The 24,201-nt window shown below is 48.3% G+C and overlaps 1 protein-coding gene across 1 annotated transcript in view; it reads right to left on the bottom strand.

The window, feature by feature from the left end:
- Positions 1–369: 369 nt before the first annotated feature.
- The window catches only part of LOC143279665 (uncharacterized), a 355,077-nt gene continuing 331,245 nt past the window's right edge, over positions 370–24,201 (bottom strand). Inside the window, exons 10-14 of the mRNA XM_076583720.1 lie at positions 15,979–16,053; positions 6,481–6,630; positions 2,237–2,334; positions 1,726–1,837; positions 370–696 (exon numbers count right to left, since the gene is read on the bottom strand). Of these exons, the coding sequence (XP_076439835.1) occupies positions 437–696; positions 1,726–1,837; positions 2,237–2,334; positions 6,481–6,630; positions 15,979–16,053 (695 nt within the window). The 3' untranslated portion in view covers positions 370–436. The remainder of the gene's footprint in view (positions 697–1,725; positions 1,838–2,236; positions 2,335–6,480; positions 6,631–15,978; positions 16,054–24,201) is intronic.

Here is a 24,201-nt window from a genome sequence, read left to right on the forward strand (position 1 = left end):
CGTCAGCGGCACACCCGTCTTTTTTCTGTGAAAGAATGATCTTTTTGTTATGTAAAAAAGAAGCACGCTTGCTTTCTCGACGAGAGGATTCGAGCAACAACAACAAAAAAGTGTGGACAGTCGCCATTCACACTGTGGAACACCGATGCAGCCCTGAAGCGTCCATCCCCGCGAGCCAAACTCAAAGTACTCAAAGAACCAAACTCAAAGTACTCAGAGCCAAACTCAAAGTACTCAGAGCCAAACTCAAGAGCCTGAAAATCAAAAAGTGGCCATGAGCACAGAGCGGACACCTGTGGCTTAAAACCCGAACCCCCTCCCCTCCCAACACAACGGCCATGGCAACCCCCCCCCCAAGCCCCCCTCAGAACCAACATCACATGAGGAACCCCTGCCTCCACGTGAGCTGCACGCGCGGCCCCCCCGAGGAGCGGCATCACCTCTCGTTGAGCAGCACAGTCAGCAGGGCGCACAAACAGACGATGCAGCTGGCACAAGTCCTGGGGTTGCTGTTGTTGATCACACGCACCTTGGTGGTCAGGTCGGTGCGGTCCTTCTCCCCCTCCCCTCCCCTCCCCCCGCCGGGCCGCGAGGTGGACGTCACGCCGGGGTTCCAGCGGACCCGGGGACTGCGTGTCCTGCCGTCCGGGCCCTGAGGGAAGTAAGGGGCGTCCGGCTGCCGTGTGCTGCAGTCCTCTGTCAGGGAGAGACAGCGTGCCGGTATTAACCTCACAGCGGAGGGATGTGTTGACACACACACACACACACACACACACTTGAGCTGTTCAGGCATTTCAGAGACGTAAGTGCTACCCTCCACCTTTGGAAAATGTAGGTATATAATCAAATACCCAGTTTTAATATTCATAGTTAATTAGCCCACGACGTTGAATGAGGCCATCTGTTTGTGCGTATGTGTGTGTACATTGTAAGCAGTGTACTGGATTGCTGTTCTTAAAAGCGCGCGCGCAGGTGCGTTTGTGTGTGTGTGTATGTGTGTATAACACACAGAGAGAGAGAGGAGGTAGAGCTCCCCCCCCTCCTCCTCGTACTACTACTATTATTAAATCTTGCTATAGATTTTACACTGCGCGAAACTACAGAGCCATTAATTCTTTATTTATACCAATGTCTTTTCACTATTTAGTGCTATCAGACGGGAAAAAAGGGTGTATGTGCATGGGAGATGAGGCGTATGAGAAGAGGCAGTGGGATGACTGTGGTCAGTAGTGGAAAACGAAGCATTATGAAGGACAGGACTGAACTGACTAACAGAGAATTATAACATGAATTATAACAGTGAGTTTAACATCCATATAACAGTAAAAAAACAACAACCCATGCTTATGATAACAAAAACGTGATCAGTCAAACGTAGATACCAGCTGGACTTGAACCAATCATTCAGATTAAAAAAAAAAAAAAGAAGTAATGAATAGTTATTCAAAACATCTCCTAAATACAAATATGTGTTTGGTGGAAACTGGTCGACTCGTTTATGAAAGAAGTTGTCTTGCTTTTGGACACTGGACACGTGTGGCAGACATGGACTTCTTTTCCCTACAGTTTTTTTTATTCCTCCTTTTTTTTTTCAAAATGTAGTTGGAAGGGCATGAAAAGGGAATCGTTGAATTAAACTTGTAACTGGTCTTGACTGGGAGAGAGAACTATGAGTGACGAAAGCAGAGGCAGGACTGTGAAAGGCAGTGCACGTGCCACACGTACCCCTGTCCGATGTGATGCTGTAGTCAATGTCCTGGTTCATGACGGAGATGCCGGCGCGGGGTCCACAGTCCACCTCGGTCAGTCTCTGCTCCTGGCCCTTCTCCTCGAACATCTGCCCGCACAGGCGTCATGGTGCATCACTCCAGTTGTTGGTGATTAATCAATTCATTTATTTTACCCATGAAGAATTAGAACATTAATAATGATAATGGTCTTGGACGTCAGTCGTGTTATGTACACACACACACACACACACACACACACACATATATATATATATATATATATATATATATATATATATATATATATATCGAACAGTACACTGGTGATGGAAAACAAGTGTAAATTAATAAATAACTCTTTCGTCATCAGTACGTCACTTCATAAAGATTACTGACGTCATTAACGAAATATATGACAACAGAACGGGCTGTTGCTTTGTGAACCTAACAAAACATCAAAGGTTGAAGTGTTCCAAGTAAGAGTACGAATCAATGAATGAGCTTACCAAGCATCCCACAGGAGTATAGAGGTTCCCTGGCCTGCCGGCTATGGCGTACTGCCTTGTCCCCTCTCGCCAAGTGCGATAACATTTCAGGATTTCAGCTGAAATCAGAAAGCAAAATAAATGTGCGAACAAGTAGAAACTAATTTATCGTTTTATGAGAACTGAGGCACACAGAAGAAACATGGAAAGGGGGTGGGGATATGTTAAAAGTCAAGAAAAAAAACGAAAACACACACACACACACACACACACACACACAAAACAGCACGGAATATTGTCCAAAATCCAATAGACAAGCTGTAAAAGATGTACTTTGAGACCAACGATGCTGTTTTTAATTGCACTGCTGAAAGGAGTGACGGGTGTAATCAAGCCGATAGAGCAGCGGAACATAGCGATGAACCGTTCAAAGTACAAAGCACTTGATCTTCCTTCACTGGACGGTCTCAGATCTCCGCCTCGGGACCAGGTCTTTCTCAACACAAGGCAAGCTTTCCGAACTCCACCTTAATGGCGTGCGCCAATAGGTCGTTAAAAACTCCACTCTACTACTACTGTGAATCCATTCAGGACAGAAGAGAAATACCTATTAAAGTACTGTGTATAAATCGACCTTAGGAAAGAGGGGTGGAGATCGACCGGTCTTGTAATTTCGGGGGTTAGGCAGGGCGGGGAAGGTGGTGGTGGGTGGGTGGGTGGTGGGGGGGGTGACTTTAAAACGTGCAAGACAGACGATTGCATTACCGTCAGAGAGAGCGGGAGAGACGACTCATCCCTTTGCGGGAAATGGGAAACCCCCATTTGAATTGTGGCTCAAATTATGAACAGTGGCCGCACACACTTTGTGTCGACACGGGACTCCTCTCGGCTGAGCGGAGAGAGCCGGGCATTGGCGGTCACGTCTCGAGCCTTGTTGTCTTGCTACCTGCCCGCTGATTGGTTATCATTTTCGGCTCCACTTTCTGTTGGCGCGTGCCACTGGCTACAACTGCAGCGGAAGTGGCTGTGCCGACAAGTCTCGGGGGCCTGGCTGTCTGCCCCAGTTCAGTCCTGTCTGGACTTCCGGGGCCGGAGACAGTACCGTTATCCAAATGAGACGTTGTGATGGACGGGAGCCCGCTGCTGAAAGATAATCACCCACAGTGGGGGGGTGGGGGTTACCGCCCTTTCTAATCGAAGAAGAATAAGATTAAAATATGGACGGCATGTTGTGATGCTGCCTTGATTATTTCGTGAGTTTATTAACCGAATAATCACGATATATTGATTCATCAGGATTTATCCATGACGACGATCATGTCATCATTCGTCATCACAAAATAAATGTTTGGAAACTGTTCCCCTCCCCCAGCCCCCAATCATGCTTCGCACCAAAACAGAGAGAGATAACCTAGAGAGGGTCACATGCCTTTATGAAAATGGATAAGGACGAGAAGAGAAAGAGGATGGGGAAGATGGTGATGGGTCAGGAAAAAAGGATGAGGCAACCGGGAAGCCCGCGAAAAGAGACCGAGCGGACAGAATAATGTGTACGAAGGGCTATACACGGCACAGGAGGATTGGAGAGAGGGAAGATGGATGGAAGTGGGGTGTGGGGTGGGGGCGAAGAGGACCCCCACTCTTCGTCTTTGACAGCCAGTCCATTCACTCACACCCCCTCATTCTCCTCTCTCTTCCTGCTGCAATCATGCCCGTGCTTCCAATACTCCTTTGGTTTGCTTCTTTTTAAGCCCTGTAGTTTTATAAAGTTGAGTTCCTCCTGCTGTACACCTCATCCAGTCACCACTGGGACTTGTCTGTCTACAGCACGTGCAACGTGAGCCACGAACAGACAAAAACAGAGGGGGACAGGCGATGGCAGTGAGAGGACGGAATGAAAAATTAATGGGCGAAAGGCAAAGGGCTGGTTAGAACGAGTGAACAGGCTGTCCACTGTCCATTAAGACAAAATAATGTTCAATGAAATAGGCTGATCTGTTTGACATACGGTGTGTGTGTGTGTGTGTGTGTGTGTGTGAATAATTCTCTCTGTTTCGTGTATAAAAATCAATTACTGACTCTTGCAGTGGCGTCGGCGTGTGAAGTTTTTATTGTATGACGACAACATCGTTTTCAGGCTGTGGAAAGATACAGTGTTGCCGGTATTTTGCTGCAGATTATTTCGCACAATGTGATTTCCTACACGTCTTGACACAGTAACTCCAACTGAACATCTCCCTCCACGGGAACTGTGAAGAAGCTTGGGAAGAGAAGACACGAGAGAAAGCCACACACACAGACGCGCGCATACGCGCTCGCGCGCGCGCACGCACGCACACACGAAGATAAGCAGAGGACGGAGGAAGCGTGCCGGTGGAGATATCGGGCACGGCGACAGCTTGACAAGGGAGCTAATTGCAACTGTCTTGATCACAACGAGGCAGGGCGGAGGTGACGCAGCGCGCGCAGACTTGTGGGACCGTACCCACTTTCCCTTGGGAATCGATGAAAGACAATTGACGTCTTCAGTTATACATCGATCAGACAGGGGGAGGGGGAGGAGGAGAGACCCAGACAGACAGACGGACATGATGTTCACATGGTAACTACACGGGATTTCCCTGTCCTGGATTCTGCGGCAGCTGGACAGGAAAAAATCAGACCCAGTGACGGGTGGCCAAAAAACCACAAAAAATGTGTTGCCGTCATCCACCCCCACTGATAACTCCATAGCACGATGCGTACATTTCGTACAGGTGATAATGCTGTTTTTCCGATGTAACAGGAATGGGGTGGGAGGAGGAGGGGCGGGGGTGGGGTGGGGTGGGGGGAGGGTAAACTAACGGACGCGGAAGATAAAGTGGATAAATGTTGAATCACTGAGACTGTGTTGCTGTCTTGGGATGAGGTTTAATTCAGATTTGCTAAGACTTTCCAGAATGAAACGGAGCAAACGACAGCCTCAATTTTAAGTCACTCCTGAAAAAACTAGCGCTCTACTGACTCACAGACAGAGTGGGGTAACAGTTGCATTCATTCATACGTAAATAATTGTTTGCTCTTGTTGCAGTTCGATTAAAAAAAACCTTGTAATTATTTGTTATTGCTGGTTTTTCGACAGGTGATGCACATATGTTCAAATTATATTCCTTTATTTAAGAACTGCAGCACTGAGGAGAAACATGTATCCAGACAGCAGGGCGGGACGATGGCACTGTCCACCCTGGCATCTTTTACAGAGACACCGGTTCTTGGAGACTGTTGGCTGCACCCAGCACTGCACTGTGCTTTTCCAACAATCAGTCTCCTCTCCTCCTCATCGAGTGAGTGTGAACTTCAAGACCTGCACCAAGCTCGATGTCAAACTACCGTTCTGTTTCTTTTGTGTATGTGTATGTCTGGTGTTGCACGCACAACGTCCTCTCCTTTAACAGATTCACCTGGTCTTTGCAGGGCGGGCTTCACAATATAATCCTGGGGTGGGTAAACACGATCGGCAGACTGCATTTCCGTCTTACCCACACCCAAACCTCCAACCATCAAATAGTCATGTCGGGGCTTATGCAAATTTTCCAATCATTCTGGTGGCGTCAGCGCCATTTCTGATAAGAAATGGATCATAGTATTCCTTTCGAGGTTTTGCCGACTTTACGTAAAATAATGCCCGTGATGTCTTGAGGGGCAGATTTTGGTGTGACACCTAGGGGGATTATTCTGGTTTAGTGAGAGCCGCAAGTCTTAGACCAAAGCTGTGACTGGATTCCCTGAAGCGGCTCGTTGTCTATCAACACCAGACATCTGCCCTGCACATGTCGTGCAAATATTTTCTGGTGAATCAACTGCTGCATAAGAAGAGTTTGTTGGGTGAAACGGGGTACATTGCAGATCTCACCTATCTATGTCGGCTTGTGTCCACAGTGCCATAACTTCTGCCAGTGCTAATGATGGAGGAAGGTGTTGGGTTTCCGATCTTAATTATCAAGGGCAAAACGCCAGCATTTTTCAAATAATGACTAACAAACTGTGCGAACCCTCTAACCTCCCAAGGAAAAACAAAACAAACAACCCAATGATTAAAAAATCGGTGGCTCAACTACAACAAAAACAAAAACCAGCTAAAGTGATATTGATTGCACAAGCCATTAGGGACAAAATGAATAACTGAAGATGATGACATTCACAAAGAATGTGGGAACAAAGGCCCCCCCACAACAGAGGAAGATTACCACCACGGGTGGAGGAGTGATGACCCCAAAGCTCAGTACCTGAGTGTTTCCTGGACGGGCAGGAGGCGTGGATCAGCATCTGTCCCTGTTTCTCACAGCCGATCTCCAGGGACCCCTGACACAGGCCGTCGCTGTGTTGGTACGTGTAGCTGCCGTTCATCGGGCATGGCACCGTCTCCTTTTCGTGAGCTGGGCAAGGAAAAAGGAACTTAATATTACACGGATAAATTAGAAGTCAAACCAGCAGCGCGCGCGCACACACACAAACACACATACACACAAACATACACACTCTCTCTCTCTCTCTCTCTCTCTCTCTCTCTCTCTCACACACACACACACACACACACACACACACTCACTCTCTCTCTCTCACGCACACACTGCTCAACTTGAAAGAACATTTTAACACTAACATTCGAATATGGTCGTACGATCGCCTGATCAGATTCAAGACGAAAAAGTAGTAACAAACATTGTCGAGGTTTCATATGAATCACCACACTGTTTGAATTTATGGATAAGAGGAGGATTTTGTTTCTCGAACAGCGAAACAACAACGATCACTTCGTATGCCTTTGCCGTTGGGAACCGAGTGCATTGTGTGCTTGTCTTCGCTTCTGAGAAGCCGACGCGTGCGCTCTAGCGCGCGCGCGGGCGCGCGCACACACACACACACACACACGCGCGCGCGCGCGCTCAACAGCAACAACTTCATGAGCGTAAATAGTGAGAGCAATCCAACATAAAAGAAAGTTTCCCTTTAGTGGAAAGAAGACCCATATTCACCCCATTACTTCCAAACCCATCTGCAGTAACAACGGCAGCAGCCACTTCATTTATCTGCTCTTGTTAGAATGGAAGATGGAAATGTAACAAGGAACAAAGATAAATCGATTTGTCTTCTGGGTTTTTTTTATATATATATATACTGTGATGACTCAACGTCTAGGTAGATTACAGGGTGTAAAAAAAACACGCACGTGATAACCTTTCCAGCCTGCCTGTCTCTCCCTCGGATCTGACAGTGGTGAAAATGGCACGGGGCTGGGGGGGGGGGGGGGGGGGGGGGGGGGGGGGGGGGTGCGTGGGGGGGGGGGGGTAGGAAAGAATAGCCACCGCTACTGTTATTACGTCTGGTCTTCGGAGGTAAAACACAACCTGACTGCACCAAGCACGCTCCGGTCACGTTTTATCTCGGAAATCAAATAGAGCCCTGTCTCGGCATCCGTCCTTAAATGACCCAAAAATAAGACAGCATTGTGGCCCACTACACATGCTTCCATGCGCGCTTTCGACCCCCATTCATCCGCCATCTCCTACCCCCCCCCCCCCCCCCCCCCCCCACACACACACACATACTCACAGACACACACACAGACACACCGCCCCCCTCCCACACATCGGTAGGAGCTGTACGCATGATCGCAGGAGAGCAGGCAGAAGTGGATGTGGGAATGGACAGGACAATCTGGCTGTCACCAATCCCTTGCAGAGAGAGGCCGAGGAAGGGTGGGGATCAAGGGATTTGGCTGCATGCCACAGCGGGATCACTGGCAGGAGACATACACAGGCCTTTCTCCTGGCCATGTACATGTAGCTTCCGCTGTAAGCTCGTTCTGTTATCCGACCTGCAGTGCTCCCGGATATCTCACGGTGCAGTTCTGCATTTGGTTTCCTTTCTCGTTCCCGGTCACATCTTTTCCGTGTGTCCCTCATCCTCAACTTGAGTGGAATACCGGGGACAGAGATTAGGACTTTGGATCACAGAGAGAGAGAGAGAGAGAGAGAGAGTGTTGGGCGAGGCGGGTCAGAATGCTTCCAGAAATCCAAGACAATGCATTGACTGAGCGCGTGGTCATCGTCCAACTGCCCCAGCTTCTGATACATACCATGGACTCAACCGTTAGACTGGACAAGAGAAATAACAAAATGTGTCCTATCCTTTACCCGCTCTGCCACCCCCTACCTCCCTCCACTCCCACACCCCTTTCTTTTGGTTTGTCGAGGTTTTATTTATTGTTTGTTTGTTGTTTTTTTTCTTTAGTTTTTCTTTACTTTGTGGATCTCCCTTACAAGCATAATGTCTTGTCTAACCTCCCCCCACTCTCTCGCTCTTCTCCTGCCGGTCCCCCACCCCCACCCCCGCCCCCATTTTCCCCTTCCAGCCGACCCTGATGTGCTACGTCCCTGTTGGACAGGGGAGAGGAAAGGACGAGGAGAGTGGATAATTTGCCCGTCATGACTGCTACAGACAGGCTCTGCACTGCTGCTGATTCCCTCGGCTGCAGCCCGGCGCTCGGGAGAGAAGAGAGAGATGGAGCTTTTATCGTGCCATTCGTGGAGCTTTTATCGTGCCATTCGCCAGCTTCGAGAGCTGTTATTTCGATACACTTTGACAAAGACTGTTGGGATTATCTGCCCTGGGCTGGGTATTCTGTTTTCCTTATTTTCATACAGCTGTAACCACCCCCTCACCCCACTTGTTGAAAGATGTACTCTAAATCTCTCCATCGCCTTCACTGTCTCGTCTGTCTGACGCACGTGCTCTCCTTCTCCCCCCCCCCCTTTCCAAAACACCTGATTGATACACCCCTGCTGGCTCCAACTGTTCTGTTGAAATGGACATCATCAACAACAGACCCATTTCTTTTCTTGCCACTCCACCACCAATGTCACACATCTTTTCCCTTTTGTTTTGTTTCCCGGCCTGTCTCTGTGTGCAACATCACTGTCCACACCTCAGCTTTTCCGAACAACAATATTACTAATGTAATCATTCACTCGGACACACGACGTATATGATATACTGGCAATCTCCACACAAAGAACTCTTTGCGGGAGTATTTGCACTTGGTTGAATGTAATATGTGTACAAATGCACCAGCACATGTGTGTGTTCGCGCGCGCGCACAAATTACTCCCAAATTATGACTGAACATGCATTACATGCACGTCTCCACATATTCTTAAGATAGGAGTGATAAGGTGCTACTGTTTCCATCTGCGATTTCAGAGAGAGAAATGTAAACCTGAAGGTAGTGCCACTTTCCAATTCTTCCGATCAGACTGTCCAATGTGAAACCACGGAAAAATATAACGCTTCAGCATGAAATGCGTCGTAAAAAATACAATATAGGTAGACTATTGAAAAACTGGTCCACAAACTGAAATGGAAAAAGAATCCACAGGGACATGCGTGCATCCTAGCAGCCAAAGAACAAACTATAAGAAAGAAGGGGGGAAAAAAGGTCGCCGCCGAGGGCTCCTGTGCGCATGGTGGCAGCACCGGAAACGTCTGGCGTGGCATGTCGGGAGTTGTGTGGTCAGGATGTGGGGAAGTGCAGGATTGGGCACGGGGGATTGATGGGACAATTTGGCCGTCATCAGGCCCAGGCCAGGGATTGGTGGAGGGGTTCGGGGATTTCGCTGTACGCCAGGGTCAAGGCTCCTCCAGCAGAAAGGGGGACCAAAGAAGAAAGACAAACGTTTGTCTTGCAGTGTCGTCAATACATACACTTCTCGCTGCCAGCCCGCTTCCACTATTCTCTCTTCTTCTGCTGCTCTTCTTCTGAGTCTGTCTGAGCCTGTCTCTCCGAATCTACTTACCCTGCTTCTTTCTCCTCTGCTGTCTGCTAATATGTTTCTATCCCCTCTTTTACGGTCACACTTTTACCCTTCCATCGGTTGTGCAAATACCAGTATCGACTTCCCCCTCTCTCAGCTGATTTCAAATACTGAGAATGGGTGGGGGATTGTTGAGGTGTGTGGGGGATTGTTGAGGTGTGTGGGAGGAATTCACATCCTTTAGAAACGCCGAAACTACATGGCCAGCCAAGCTGTACTTGTGATTGTCTTTTGGTCCATTTCGCTCATACTCCACCAGAGAAACACACAGAGAGAGAGAGAGAGGGGGGGGGAGTGATAATATATTAATATACGTGAAATAACAGAGAAACTGTGTATGTGCAGATATGAACTGGTGTAACGCGGCAATCTGGTCTTGACCTGTGGAAGTCAACGCCAAACAGAAGATATGACGAACGCATCTTGACGGTGAAAAGCAGTGCACGTGTCCAGGTGGTCGAGACATAAACCAGTGAACCATGCACTACAGTCCAGAATGACCATGCTGCTGCAGTGTGGAAATACCTTCACGGTAAAGTAAAACCTGGTCTTTAATCAGCTGAAGTACGACGAGCTTGGTGCACGTGCAAGTGATGCTGCCATCTCTAAATTGCTTCCGCGCATTCCAGTGATATTTCCCTCCTTTTCGCTTGAGAAAGGAATTTGGCGATGGTTTCATTTCTTTCCTATCTCTCAAGTCGTCTTATTCATTCATGCTGTTTCTGCTCCTTTCTTCCAGCTAGTTCTAGATAATAATTAAAAAAAATCATGAGGTATTTTCAGATATATTGGTGTGAGATGTGGTGTAAGATGATTGTTTCCTGTCTAAGTGATCATTTTTTGTTTAGTTCTGAAGTTAGGCTGGTTCATTTTTACAAATATCGTTTCCTCCATGAAAATCTTGATGAAATGTTGAACGGGTTGCTTGCCAACAGTTGTTGAAGGTCGCGTCCTGTTGTCTTCGCCCTTACATAATTAGAGTCAGGCTGTTCGGTGCTGGGGTTTTGGTTTTGTGGAGGTTTCATCGTTCCTGTAGAGTCCTTGGTTTGGTGTGGTGGTGTCCTGGTTTGGTGAAGGTGTGGTGGTGAAGGTGTGGTGGTGTGGTGGTGTCCCTGGTTTGGTGAAGGTCTGGTGGTGTGCCTGGTTTGGTGTGGTGAAGGTCTGGTGGTGTGTTTGGTGTGGTGAAGGTCTGGTGGTGTGCCTGGTTTGGTGAAGGTCTGATGGTGTGCCTGGTTTGGTGGAGGTCTGATGGTGTGCCTGGTTTGGTGGAGGTCTGGTGGCGCTCATGGTTTGGTGAAGGTCTGGCCGTTTTGGTGGTGTCCCTGTTGCCTGTCCAGGTGGGGAGGTCCAACTGGCGTTCCCAGGAGACAGAATGGGGTGGGGTGGCGGGGGGTCCTGGTCGCAGCGTGTATTCAACACGCACTGGATTGGCGAGAGCACTACAGCACGTCTTTATCTAATTTCTATTTATATCATACCATTTAGTCATTTTAGATCTGAGCGTGGCTATATTTTTTGTGGGAAAGGAAAACATACACATTTGGTGACCTCGCCATCAGAAACACACACACACACCACCGATTTATGATAACATATTAAACGATATTTGCTGACTTTTAGAGAGTTGGTTATTTGGTTCTTATGGGCTAATAAAACAAAAGCAGAACCAGAAAAATAACGGGGAGGTGGGTGGGTGGAACTGTCGCTTTAGAAAAGCCAGACATGTTTTAAAGGTTACGAAAAAATAAAATCAGCCCCGTGCTGAAGGAATTGATTTTACTTGCCAAAGTATACACAAGTTTATTCGTCTGGAATTCTTGACGTCGTTTAAGGCTTTTTATAATCATTGTTTGATGTTTGTTCTTTACTGCAGGGTTTTGTGATTGGACGCTTGGTCAAAAATCACTGGCACACACACACACACCACTTCCGCCCTACCATACATGCACTGACTCCGTTCCTCAGAGAGAAACCTCACACGCAAATTAAAGGACCGACTTTTCAGCCCGCTGGCTTTGGAGCCAGGGAAAAGCGGTGTCAAACTGCCTTTCAACACCCTGCCATGAGGCCAGCCTCCGCACCACACACCACACACCACAGACAGGGAAATGACTGGTGCCCCCACCCCCAACCCCCCCACCCCTTCCTCAACTCCATGAATCCTTTTGGTGGTCCTCACCCGATCCGATACCCTGCCCCTCTTATCTCCGGGCGGGCTCCCCCCGCCACCCCACTTTGAAGTCCGCTGCACCGCCAGGAATTATCTGCTACCGATCGACTTGCCGGAGTTCGAACCCTTTGACCGAGCGCGGCAGTTAGAGCTTTCATCACCTCGCCCGCTCTCTGTCGGCCGGCGTTTTCTGATCGCCTTGATCTCGGCAGTCTGTCCGTGTGGCGCCCCTTAAAGTCGTGTTGCTTCTGACAATCTGTCCAGGAGGCCTCCAACGTTTTTTTTTGTTTTTTTTTTTTTTTGGGGGGGCCTTCAAATTGTGTTGTGGCCGCACACTGTGGGCCGCTCTGTCGGGGGCTGTGTGCGTGAAAGCTTTTACAATGAGGCTGTTGAGAGGTGGCGAGCTGCTTGGTGAGCAACTCTGTCGTCGGGGCATTATCGGGGAGCTTGTGACGTGTCACTCATTTCTTGATGTGTCAAACAGCTGAGAGTGGCTTTTGGCGTTCCGCTAACAAGCCTACGGAGATACATCTGCTGGTAAGAAAGAAAATAGTTTCTAAAAATCCTCTCTGTGTGTGGAAAAAAAGCAAAGTATTTCGTTCTGTCTGTAAACTGCATATCCAATCCACACGACGCCCCCTCTTTCAAAACTGTGTGCATGCACACTTTTGTATGCATTCTTAAAAGTTGAAGACTGCAGTATGAGGAAGTTCACACGCATAACTGTATATAGTGTTGCCAGAGAGAGGGGGAGAGACCGCGCGCGCGCGCGTGCGTGCGTGTGTGTGTGTGTGTGGTACATGAAAACGTTTGTTTCCCAAAACCCTTTTGAAAGAACCAAAACACACTAACAAAAGAAAAGCCCAAATGAAAAACAATTGCATGAAAGAAAATAACATTCAAATGAAAGAGAGCGAAAGTGTTTGCTACGGTTTCGCCAAACAGGGCTGATCAAATTACACACCAAACCAAACCATAGTGGGTGCTGACAAAAACAGGATATTCACACACTTGTTGTTTAGTAAACACGCCAGAAAGGAGAGAGAAAACCGTTACCTCGACTTCTTGTTACATGTAGCATTTTGTGCCCCTCCTTAACATCAAAAGAATCAATAGAAAAAACACCTTTTTTTCTTCTCTTGTTTTCCATTTTTTTCCCCCTCACCTCCCTAATCACCCAAAACCATCATCAAAGGGCGCCTCTTTTTTTTTTTTGCTGATGTTTGTTTTCCAATGTCCGTGAACACAGAAACACAGCAGCTCCCAAGAGAACAAAAAAAAAAAGAAAGAAAGAAGGCCTTAGGAAAGGGGGCGGAGGGGGAGGAACCGCAAAAAGCTGGGTTAAAAAAGGAGGGTTACAAATGTTTCTCCAGCACAACACGAGTAAAAATTGTTATGGCGTAACATCGGTGTACGTTAACATTTATTTTTTCATGTGAAGGAAAACAAAAATCCAATCAAGCAAGCAGAGGCTGGCAGGAGAAACGCTAATGAAAATGAAGAGCGAAGTTAAGAGACAGAAGGAGGGATGGGGGAAGGAGGAGGTAATCAAGTACGAGTGTACACGAAACACTACCACAACTGTATATTGGAGCAAAGGTTGCTCGGACCACAATTTGCTTTATGGAGGGAACAAAAAGCCCACCATCACACAGCACCTCGGCCATGTCTGAACCACAAAGGTACACGAGATGGCAAACAAGAAATAAGCAAGTGTATACATGAATCAAAACATCGCCATTAAGTGAAACAAAAGAAATCCCTTCAAGAAAAAAAAAATCACCGAGTTAAAAGTACGGAGGGTGGGACAGGGTGTAGTTGACGGGGGGAGAGAGAGAACATCGCGCGGTGGCTTTGTGGGTATGTTGTGAAGTTGTTGTTTTTTTGTTTGTTTAATGTCCCGTCACACATATCGGTGATTGAAGATGTGAAGTGATATTGTCTGTGTCATTCTGTCTTGCCCCCCACAACCCCACCCCTTCTCTATTTGATGGATCGATGTTTGTCCGGATCAAATCTTCTCGAGGACAGTTTTTTTTCTTTCTTTTTTTTTCGTTTCAAAATCGGACCATACCCTTTGTCCCACTATTAAAACAGTGGGGGGGAAAGTCTCCCTCAGCATGCATCGATTCCAGGTGTTGTCCGGAAAGTGTGCGGCCCCATTGCTCGCCTAGTCTGGCGTGAAATGAGGAAGTGCAAAGCAAGACTGCACTTTATAGCCGTCTGCTCGGCAAGAGCCGTCATTATGCTGTGCTGGAGAGGAGGGGCGGAGTGAGGGGGAGGGGGCATCTTTGTCGCGTCAGCGAAAGTGAGCGAGCGTTATGAGAAAAGGTCACAGGTGTTAATCATCAAAAACGTACAAACAAGTTGAACGATTAATTCCCTGCGTGCTTGTGCAAAATGGCACACATACGTGCATGCACCAAAGTGCGCCAGGTGAAACCTGATCTGCTCATTGTGCCGAAGAGGGATGAGAGGCTTGGTCTGGAATCATAACTGCTTCTCGTGGCTTTCTCGTGCGGTTAGCAGTCGCAACGAAGACGGGATTACAACACGAACTTTTTTTTTTCATCGGCGAATGGGTGTGTGCTTGGGAATCGACGCACGAAAATCCCCGTGGAAACCGCAACCGCAGCCCCACATGGCAGAACCATCTTAAGTACCGCGGACCCAGCCTGGCACTGGCGGAGCAGCACATTTTCACCTGTCAGGTGAAGTGTGTGGCGCCTGTATGTGGCTCGGCACCGCCCCGTGAAATGGGCTGTGATCCGGGGAGAGGCATGGGGGGCTGCACTCCACTGGCCGCTTGGCACTACCCTCATCATGTCTGTTAGCACTACCCTCATCATGTCTGCCGTGTTAGCACTACCCTCATCATGTCTGTTAGCACTACCCTCATCATGTCTGTTAGCACTACCCTCATCATGTCTGCCGTGTTAGCACTACCCTCATCATGTCTGTTAGCACTACCCTCATGTCTGCCGTGTTAGCACTACCCTCATCATGTCTCTTAGCACTGTCCTCATCATGTCTGCTAGCACTGTCCTCATCATGTCTGTCCTGTTAGCACTACCCTCATCATGTCTGCCCTGTTAGCGCTACCCTCATCATGTCTGTTAGCACTACCCTCATCATGTCTGCCCTGTTAGCACCACCCTCATCATGTCTGTTAGCACCACCCTCAACATGTCTGCCCTGTTAGCACTACCGTCATTATGTGTTAGCAAGGGCGCTGCTGGTGTGTACCATTAAACACAGGATGTGCGATGATGTGGGGGCTTGAACAGCGAGAATGATGAAGGTGTGAAGTGGGTGTGGGTAATGGCGTGCACACAGGGCTGAAATGTGGGATGCACGTGCACGTCAAGCTGAAAGCAGCAGGGACTGCAGAAAACTGCAGCAGGAACGGGACGAAGTTCAGGAACGGGACACAGGCACACGGCACATCAACACACGGAGGTCTGGGAGGACGGAGGAAGCGTGGCGCTGGGTTAAACGATTTCTCCATGAACAGAAAGATCGATTTTCCGCGATCATCTTTCATGGAACAATGAGCAGTCGCCCTCTCCTCTCCCTCTCTCGCTCGCCACCCGAGCGCACAAGAATTATAATCATCAAAATCTTAAAATGATTATAACATAGAATAGGGGTTAGATGCGTGCACTATTAACCTGTACCAGTTACTTCCTATGAAACAATTTGTACAGGCCAAAAAAACAACCCAAACCCGGAATACTTACGGAAAAAGATGCGCGTCTCCGAATTGGTGAAGAAGGCATCCTGGCAGGCCAGGTATGTGTCATCTGTGGCATCACCTGGGACACAAAAACACAACGCACACTGACATTGCTATTTCAATCATAACATTAACTTTCACATCCTTTCACCAAGTCGCGCACACACAGTACATGCATACGCTTTTAAGAAGAGGGGGTAAGAAGATATGGGAAGGGTGTAAGGTGGAGTGTGTGTTTGGGGGAACAAGAGTGGGTGACGGAGAGAAAGAAAATGATTTTGAAGACAAAAACAAGAAAAACGTACAGGCAGGGACTGACGAAGGATGCTGACTGGTTGCCGTCATGCAGTGAAAGCGTTGCTGGACAGGAGAGACAGAGAGGAAGGACGGACGGACAGACAGACAGCCTTTTGTTTTTCCTTTGTTTCAAATGACATAGTGGACACGACGTCACCAGACACACACCGGGACAACTCCCTCCTCTGGCGGACACTGTTGTCTCTTGTTACAAAGAAGGGAACGAAAAAAAAACCCAACAGAAAACAATACAAACAAAAAAATAATAAAAAGGATGTCGGGGGTGGACGGAAACGAAAGCAACCTAGATGGGGAATGGTAGTTGTGTGGGGGGACCGGGGGGGTGGGGGAGGAGGAGGAGAGAGCTCCAGAATGCTGTTTTGGCCAGGGGCGGCGCTACCTCGCTGCTGCCAGTCCCTCATCTGCTCTCTCTCTCCCTCTCTCTCTCCTGGAGGGCTCTGGCACTGCCTCCCGTCTTCTCCCTTAACCTGTGTTTTACGACTCTCTCTGATGGATGCAACAGACGCCCGGGGCCTGTGATTGCCACGTTCTTCCCTAAATCATTGCCCACTTCCCCTCTGTTTCTTCCCAGGGAAAAGGATTCCTCCTCCTGTCCTCGACATTTTCTGTTTTAGACTCTCCTCCTCCTCCTCGTCCCTCCCCTCCATCTCACACCCTGGGGGCCAGCAGTGGGGGAGTGCGCATGCTTTTATTTTTAACCCGTTTTCTACTTGTCTGCCCCCCTCTTCCTCTCCCGTACTCCCTGTGCTTTCCTAACTCAGATGGCACTATGTTATTTCCTCCCCTTCGCGCTCACTGTGTCTTTGCTTTGACGTATCATCCATTCACCCTCCCCCTCGCCGCCCCTCCCCCACCTCCATATCGGTACCGACTTTCCCTCCCACATTCCAACAGGTACTCCTCTGGGCTTTAATTATGTCCCCCGCCTTTAACATACCCGAGCTTGTCTGTCTGCGTTTCAGCTTATCCAACATGTGAATCGCATTTTTGTGCGCCACTTGTCGCTTACACGCACGAGAGAAGAAAGCATCTCCAGTCTATCTGCCTATCACTTCATTCATTTTCAAACAGTCGCCTTCCAACCGCTTCAGGATACCACCCCATAGTATCAGGTGCATGCCAGCCCTCAGTATCAGTTTGAAACTGGTCACTATGGGGTTCATCAGGTTCAGCACAGAGCTAGCTGTTTTTCCCTGGACTACTCCCATTGCACGTGACGGCTCTGACTTTATTCTTCCGTCTCTTTCTTCTCCGCTACATCAGAGAAGCCATTTTCAGGTAAAGGGAAGCTGTGAAATCGATGTAATCCCCGTGGTGCCGAGGCAACAAGCGGACACACCCGCTATACCTGGTGGGCTTAGCGGTGCCGGGCCTTTGTCAGAAAGCAGTCCTCTGGAAGAGGTGCCAGACAACTGGTGACGGCAGGGGTTGTGCTGGGTCATGATGTTCTACGATCTTGAAATAGGTGCACTGAGGTTTAGCAGAAGACGACTGGTCAATGCACACACAGAATAATGTTAGCAGAGCGGTGTGCCCCCTGTTCGTCTTTCATCACTGTGTGACTGAACGTTTTCAAGTCAGCTGCTTCTCTCCAATTGCAGTTTGTTTTGTGGGCCAGACCTCTGACATGGCAAACAAGTGGTGACAGCACTGTCAATGGCGACTGGGGACATTGTATCTGGTGGATGGGTGACTATACCATGAAACCAGAAGATGGGTACATTGTATCTGATGGATGGGTGACTATACCATGAAACCAGAAGATGGGTACATTGTATCTGATGGATGGGTGACGCTACCATGAAACCAGAAGATGGGTACATTGTATCTGATGGATGGGTAACGATACCATGAAACCAGAAGATGGGTACATTGTATCTGATGGATGGGTAACGCTACCATGAAACCAGAAGATGGGTACATTGTATCTGATGAATGGGTAACGATACCATGAAACCAGAAGATGGGTACATTGTATCTGATGGATGGGTGACTATACCATGAAACCAGAAGATGGGTACATTGTATCTGATGGATGGGTGACTATACCATGAAACCAGAAGATGGGTACATTGTATCTGATGAATGGGTAACGATACCATGAAACCAGAAGATGGGTACATTGTATCTGATGGATGGGTGACTATACCATGAAACCAGAAGATGGGTACATTGTATCTGATGAATGGGTAACGATACCATGAAACCAGAAGATGGGTACATTGTATCTGATGGATGGGTGACTATACCATGAAACCAGAAGATGGGTACATTGTATCTGATGGATGGGTGACTATACCATGAAACCAGAAGATGGGTACATTGTATCTGATGGATGTGTATCTGATGGATGGGTAACGATACCATGAAACCAGAAGGGGGCAGGGGACAAGTTGCCTTTATCACGCCTGTTAGCGAACCTGAAATATTCCGATTCACTTTGCAGGGCTGGCAAGAATCGTGGTATCCATGTGAAGAGTATGCATGCTAGATCCGCACGTTCAGACTGGCCACGCAAGGCATACATTATACATCTTCGGGAGTTCAATGTATTGGGTCTCCGCGATTGCTCATGGGCGGGCTGGCTGGAGGGAGGGAGAGAGAGAGAGAGGGAGGGAGAGAGAGAAAGAATGAATGTCTATATTTTCTAAACACGTCATGACCACTGATCTTCCCCTGGGTGTGCTCGGCGCAAGGACCGTGCAATGCTGAGGTGAGTGGAAAGCCTGGAATCAATATAATCCCTCTGATGCCAAGACAACAGAGCTCCCGGGCGGAGGTTGGTAGAGGTGTTGGGATTTTCAGAGCGGCGTTGTGGCGGTGAAGTTGGGCGTGACAAAGCCAGGGCATTGTGACAAAGCTAAAGCCAGGGCATTGTGACAAAGCAAATAGAAAGGGATTAAAACAGAGGGGGGAGACAAGGCGGCTCCATCATCGGCCTGTCGCGCACAGAAAGGTGTAGGTGCTTGTGCTCCCTCCTCTCCCACCACAAGCAGATTCCCGCAACACACTTTCCGTCCTGGTGTGCCAGAAACACTCAGTGCTCCCTCCTCTTCCACCTCCACTTCCCTCCTTGAATAAACCGCGTGATTCTCTCTGTCTCTCCTCTCCTTCTCTCTCTGTCTCTCTCTCTAAAACGTAAAAAACCGGTCATGCGAACATGTTTGATTCTCGTATTTCTGAGCTAAAGACAGAAAAAACCCACCACCACCACACACATGGAGGACATGACAACCGAGACTGACAAATAAATACCACGAGGATTTTCACACAACTTCAGGTCATAGCCAGTTTACATCAACAGAAATGTTTCCACCTCAAATCACGTCGTCAGACCAAGGTGCAGACGGAAAGTGTATGTCAACACGCCACCTAATCCCGTGCTTTGCGGACTTTGTTTTTCTTGCTGTGTGACCAGGAACAGAGATGACGAGAAAGCTTCCAATTTGAAAATATTTGCGTGATGATTCGGGTAGGCAAACAAGCAATAGCCCTGGGTGGGCAGATTTCTTTTTTTGCTGGATTGCTTGAGATCATTTCACTATGGCCATCCTTAACCCGTGCTGTGACAGGCAGTGTGTGTGTGAGGGGGGAATGGGTGGGGTTTTCCCGTGGGACTGTTAACTGTAATGGCGATTACGTGTGCGTCACTCGGCCAACGGCAAGCACGTGATATGAAAGCGACCCACACAGTGGACTGGACCCCTTGGTCCCGTTGTAAAGGGCTTGGGTCTTGTAGAAGTTTTGTTGTTGCAGGGAGTGAGTTGTGGAATGACAGTGAGCGTTGTTTCAATCTTCTGAGTGGAACCTGCGTCAGTGTGCACACCTCAACACCTTGTCTGAACATCACTTGACTCGTTGTCAGCGGTCACAACACTTCATTCTCGATTTGGAAACAAAAATGTTGCCATGCAACTTATCTTGCCACCTTTTGACTGGATTTGGGAACATATCAGCTTAAAATCCTTGTCAAGGCTGGGGGAATTTCTTGGGGGTCAATACCTGTTCATGCACTGAACACACACCGACACTGCTCTGCCAAGAACTGAACACACACCGACACAGCTTTACCATGAGCACAGCGTGCAGTCTGTCAACGAACTGATGCCCTCACACTGAGGAAGACTTCACTTGGAACTGGCAATCAGCCAACCACATCTGTTCAGCTCGGGAAAAGTCAACTACCAAAGTGACCAGCAAAGGAAAGCCACGTAGACACACAATTAGCGATCCAAACTGCATCATCAGACCCCAAGTGTCGCACCATCACCCCTGTACCCTCAACGTCTTCGGGCACTGTTCACCACACCCCCATTCCCTGGCAACCTGACTGGCCACCAGACACAGACGACAGAAAATTGAGGTCTTCACCTCGCCCACTACCCCCTCCTTCAGCTTCCTCCACTCTGTCGGCCATTTCCCAAACCGTACAAATGTAACCCACGTCGATTCACTGACGGCGAAAAGTGACTTTTTTTCTGGAACCTACAGGGGAGAAGTGCCAAGCAGTATGCATTCAGTTCAGTGGGCCACAGCTATGGCAGCAGGCCACCAGTGCAGACCCAACACACAAACAAATCCGTGACTAAAACGTTGCACATCTCTCTCTCTCTTTCTGATAATCCAAGATTTTTTAACTGCTAATGAAATGGATCTTTTCTTCTTTTGTTTCAGACCACGAAGAATGCTCTATACTGGCACTGACAATGAGGGCAGAAAACACACCCATGTCAGTGCCATCCGCCACAAAGACAAGTGGAAGAAGAGACCGTGTCGCCAAGGACACCCCCACCCGTCCCCAGCTATCCCTGCTTCTTGCACGCCCCTCTTCACCTGTTCCCCGTGCTGTCATCAAAAGCACTGAACAATCCTGAACCAGTTCGGGAAAAGTCGATCTGCATGCCAGCCAAGATGGTCAGAATGGCGCGCTGACGACATGGAGGGGTGCAGATTCAAGCCCTGTAAGGGGTAGGAATTCCCCAGCCCGTGGCTGGCTCTACGTCTGGTGATGTGTGATGCGGATTTACATGAAAGGCTGGCTGTACGTGTGGTGATGTGTGCTGTGGTTTCACATAAAAGACTGGCTGTGTGGTGATGTGTGCTGTGGTTTCGCATGAAAAGCTGGCTCCACGTGTGGTGATGTGTGCTGTGGTTTCATTTGAAAGGCTGGCTCCACATGTGGTGATGTGTGATGTGGTTTCACATGAAAGTCTGGCTCCACGTGCGGTGATGTGGTTTCACATGAAAGGCTGGGACATCACTGAGCCAAGCTTCATTCACTTCATGGAAGTACGTCAAGGAAAAAACCAACACTTTTTGAGGAAGTCGCAGAGAGAGAGAGAGAGCAAAACACAACCCCGCAAGTAAACTTGCTGTCCAACTTCAACCGGCCCCAAATGGTATCTGATCTGAACAGGTTTTTCCCCAAACAACGCTACCATCCCTCTCTTCCCTCCCCCCTCTTACGTGGCTGTGGAAGGTGACGTGGCTGTGGAAGGTGACGTGACAGCAGGACACGTCATTCCAACCAACCACGGCAACAACGGCGTGATGATTATCTTACATTTCCAGAAAATGGGTGTGTGAGGTCAGGATCTTGTACTGTTTTGTTTGTGTTGTGACAATTGTGTGCATGAGATATGATTGTTCACAACACACGTTCACAGTACAAATCATGGCAAGGACAGACATGCTGCTATCATATGTGTATAATACTGTATAGATGAAATAACAGGTTCGATGGTTTTAGAATTCCATTAGGATGTAGAGGTAATGATCTGCCAGAAATAGTAGACAATTACCAAAGTCAACAACTGAAACTGGCCAGTCTTTAGAAAAGCTTGCTCTCGCTGTATATTAATTGCCTGTGCGTACTCGGAGATGGATAAGCGAATACACATGTGTACAATAAAAACAACCCCCGCCAAAAAACAAACAAACAAAACAACAAACAACAAAAAAAAAACACACAAAAAAAACAAAACAAAACCGATCATACGAGATAAAAGTTGAAACCGCCGCAGAGAAACAGAACGAGAAAAAAAAAAAAGAAAAGAAAAAGAAGCAAGACACTTGCGGAGGGAGCGCGGGGCGGGACTGGTGCACACCCAGAAAACCAAACAATCCTCCATCAACTGAGCCATCAATTGAAATTACCCCCCAACTCCAAACTCCGCAAGCCACCATCAGCGCTGAGAGGTGTCTGCCCTGCATTACAGCGCTGCTCCCCCGCTCCCACCAACTTCAATGTCAAAGTCCCAAAGCAACTTTCCCTCTCACTAACTGCCCATAAACTGAAAGGAAATTGAGGTCTCGACCCCGTCCCGTTCATTGACCACCTCTTCCCCCAATAAATCCTCCCTCCCTCCACCCACCCACCCACCCACCCACACACACACACACACACACAGCCGTGCAATCCGGGCAGAAAATGGCAGTTCAAAAAGATGAAGATGAGATTTTTCAGGCCACTAATGTACACAGACACAATCATGGCCCCTAGTGTACTGGTACACACATGACTCAATCATGTACACAGATGACTCGATCATAGCCTCTAGTATACAAGTACACACATGACTCAATCATAGCCCCTAGTGTACACGCAGGACTCATGTACACACAAGACACATGTGCACACAGGACTCCATCATGGCCCCTAGTGTACACACAGGACTCAATCATGGCCCCTAGTGTACACACAGGACTCAATCATGGCCCAACGTATGGGGCTTTGCGCGTTCTTTAGCCGATTCTTCAAATGGAGATGTGTGTGTGTGTAGCCGAAGAGTATTAAACGTTCGTGTAAGATCAGGATATATGACAATGGCTGAGCTGGAATACGTGCAGAATAAAAAATCAAGTGCAAGCACTAGCAACACGCACGCACTCAGTCCGTGCCTTGTCTTTTCCCAGCCTTCCTCTCCCTGCCTGTCATCACCTCTTTTTCCCTGCTGCGCTCTGTACACATACCCACTTGCACTCTGCGGGGCTCACGCAATTACCGAGATGAAAATGCCTGTTAGCAGGCGGTGTTGAAAAATGCCGTTTTACCAGGTTCAGACGGTGTCAAGGCGATGGCAGATGATAGGTTTACTGGGTTTTCATAGCAGATTTGTTGCGAGTTTTTTTTTTTTTTACAGAAAATAAAATTGCTGATGAAAATGAGAGTAGAGGTGCGCACACACGTACGTGTGTGTGTGTGTTTATATATAATATAGGGTTGCTGTAGCAACATTATACCATCAGGAAAACTTCCATAGATGCTGCTGAATAAGCATTGGAACTGTCCCATACATTGTTCATTCACATTATGAACCCCACCCGTATGTCGACCTTAAAAAAGAGAAAAGAATCCACTATTATCCTTGCAAGAATCGACAAAACGCATCGGAACACGCTTCTGACAAGGCCCATAACTCATTGCTGTCACGCTCCACTGGGCACCACCATTAATGTCAGGCTGCACAGAGATCTGTCACGGTGATCGGTGCTTTGCATGGGCACAGCAAGGCGCTGACGTCTGCTGATCTGTGGCTAAATGCTCATAGCCGCTACGCTGGCTGGGTCGGTCAAAAGCAGCAGAACACGCACAATGCTATTTACCGGTTTATTGGTACGGAGACAATGAAACCTCCTCCCACCCACCTCAGTTCGTACACACGTGTGACGTGTGTGTGTATGTGTGCGCACACGCGCGTGCATGCATGTGACCACGCTATTCACATTGTCCGACTTAAGTGCCGGTGTGCACGAGACATACCACGGAGTGTGTACATTTGGAGTCCGCTACACAGCCCGCCACACAGCCCGCCAAAGTCGGTGACACTTCCTTGTTTTACCCCCCTCTCCCCGCCTCCCACTTTTTGACGCGAGCGGTGCACTATATTCCCAAGTTGTAACGAGTGAG

The sequence above is a fragment of the Babylonia areolata genome, chromosome 3 (assembly GCF_041734735.1).
Source record: "Babylonia areolata isolate BAREFJ2019XMU chromosome 3, ASM4173473v1, whole genome shotgun sequence".
Taxonomy (NCBI): Eukaryota; Metazoa; Mollusca; class Gastropoda; order Neogastropoda; family Buccinidae; genus Babylonia; species Babylonia areolata.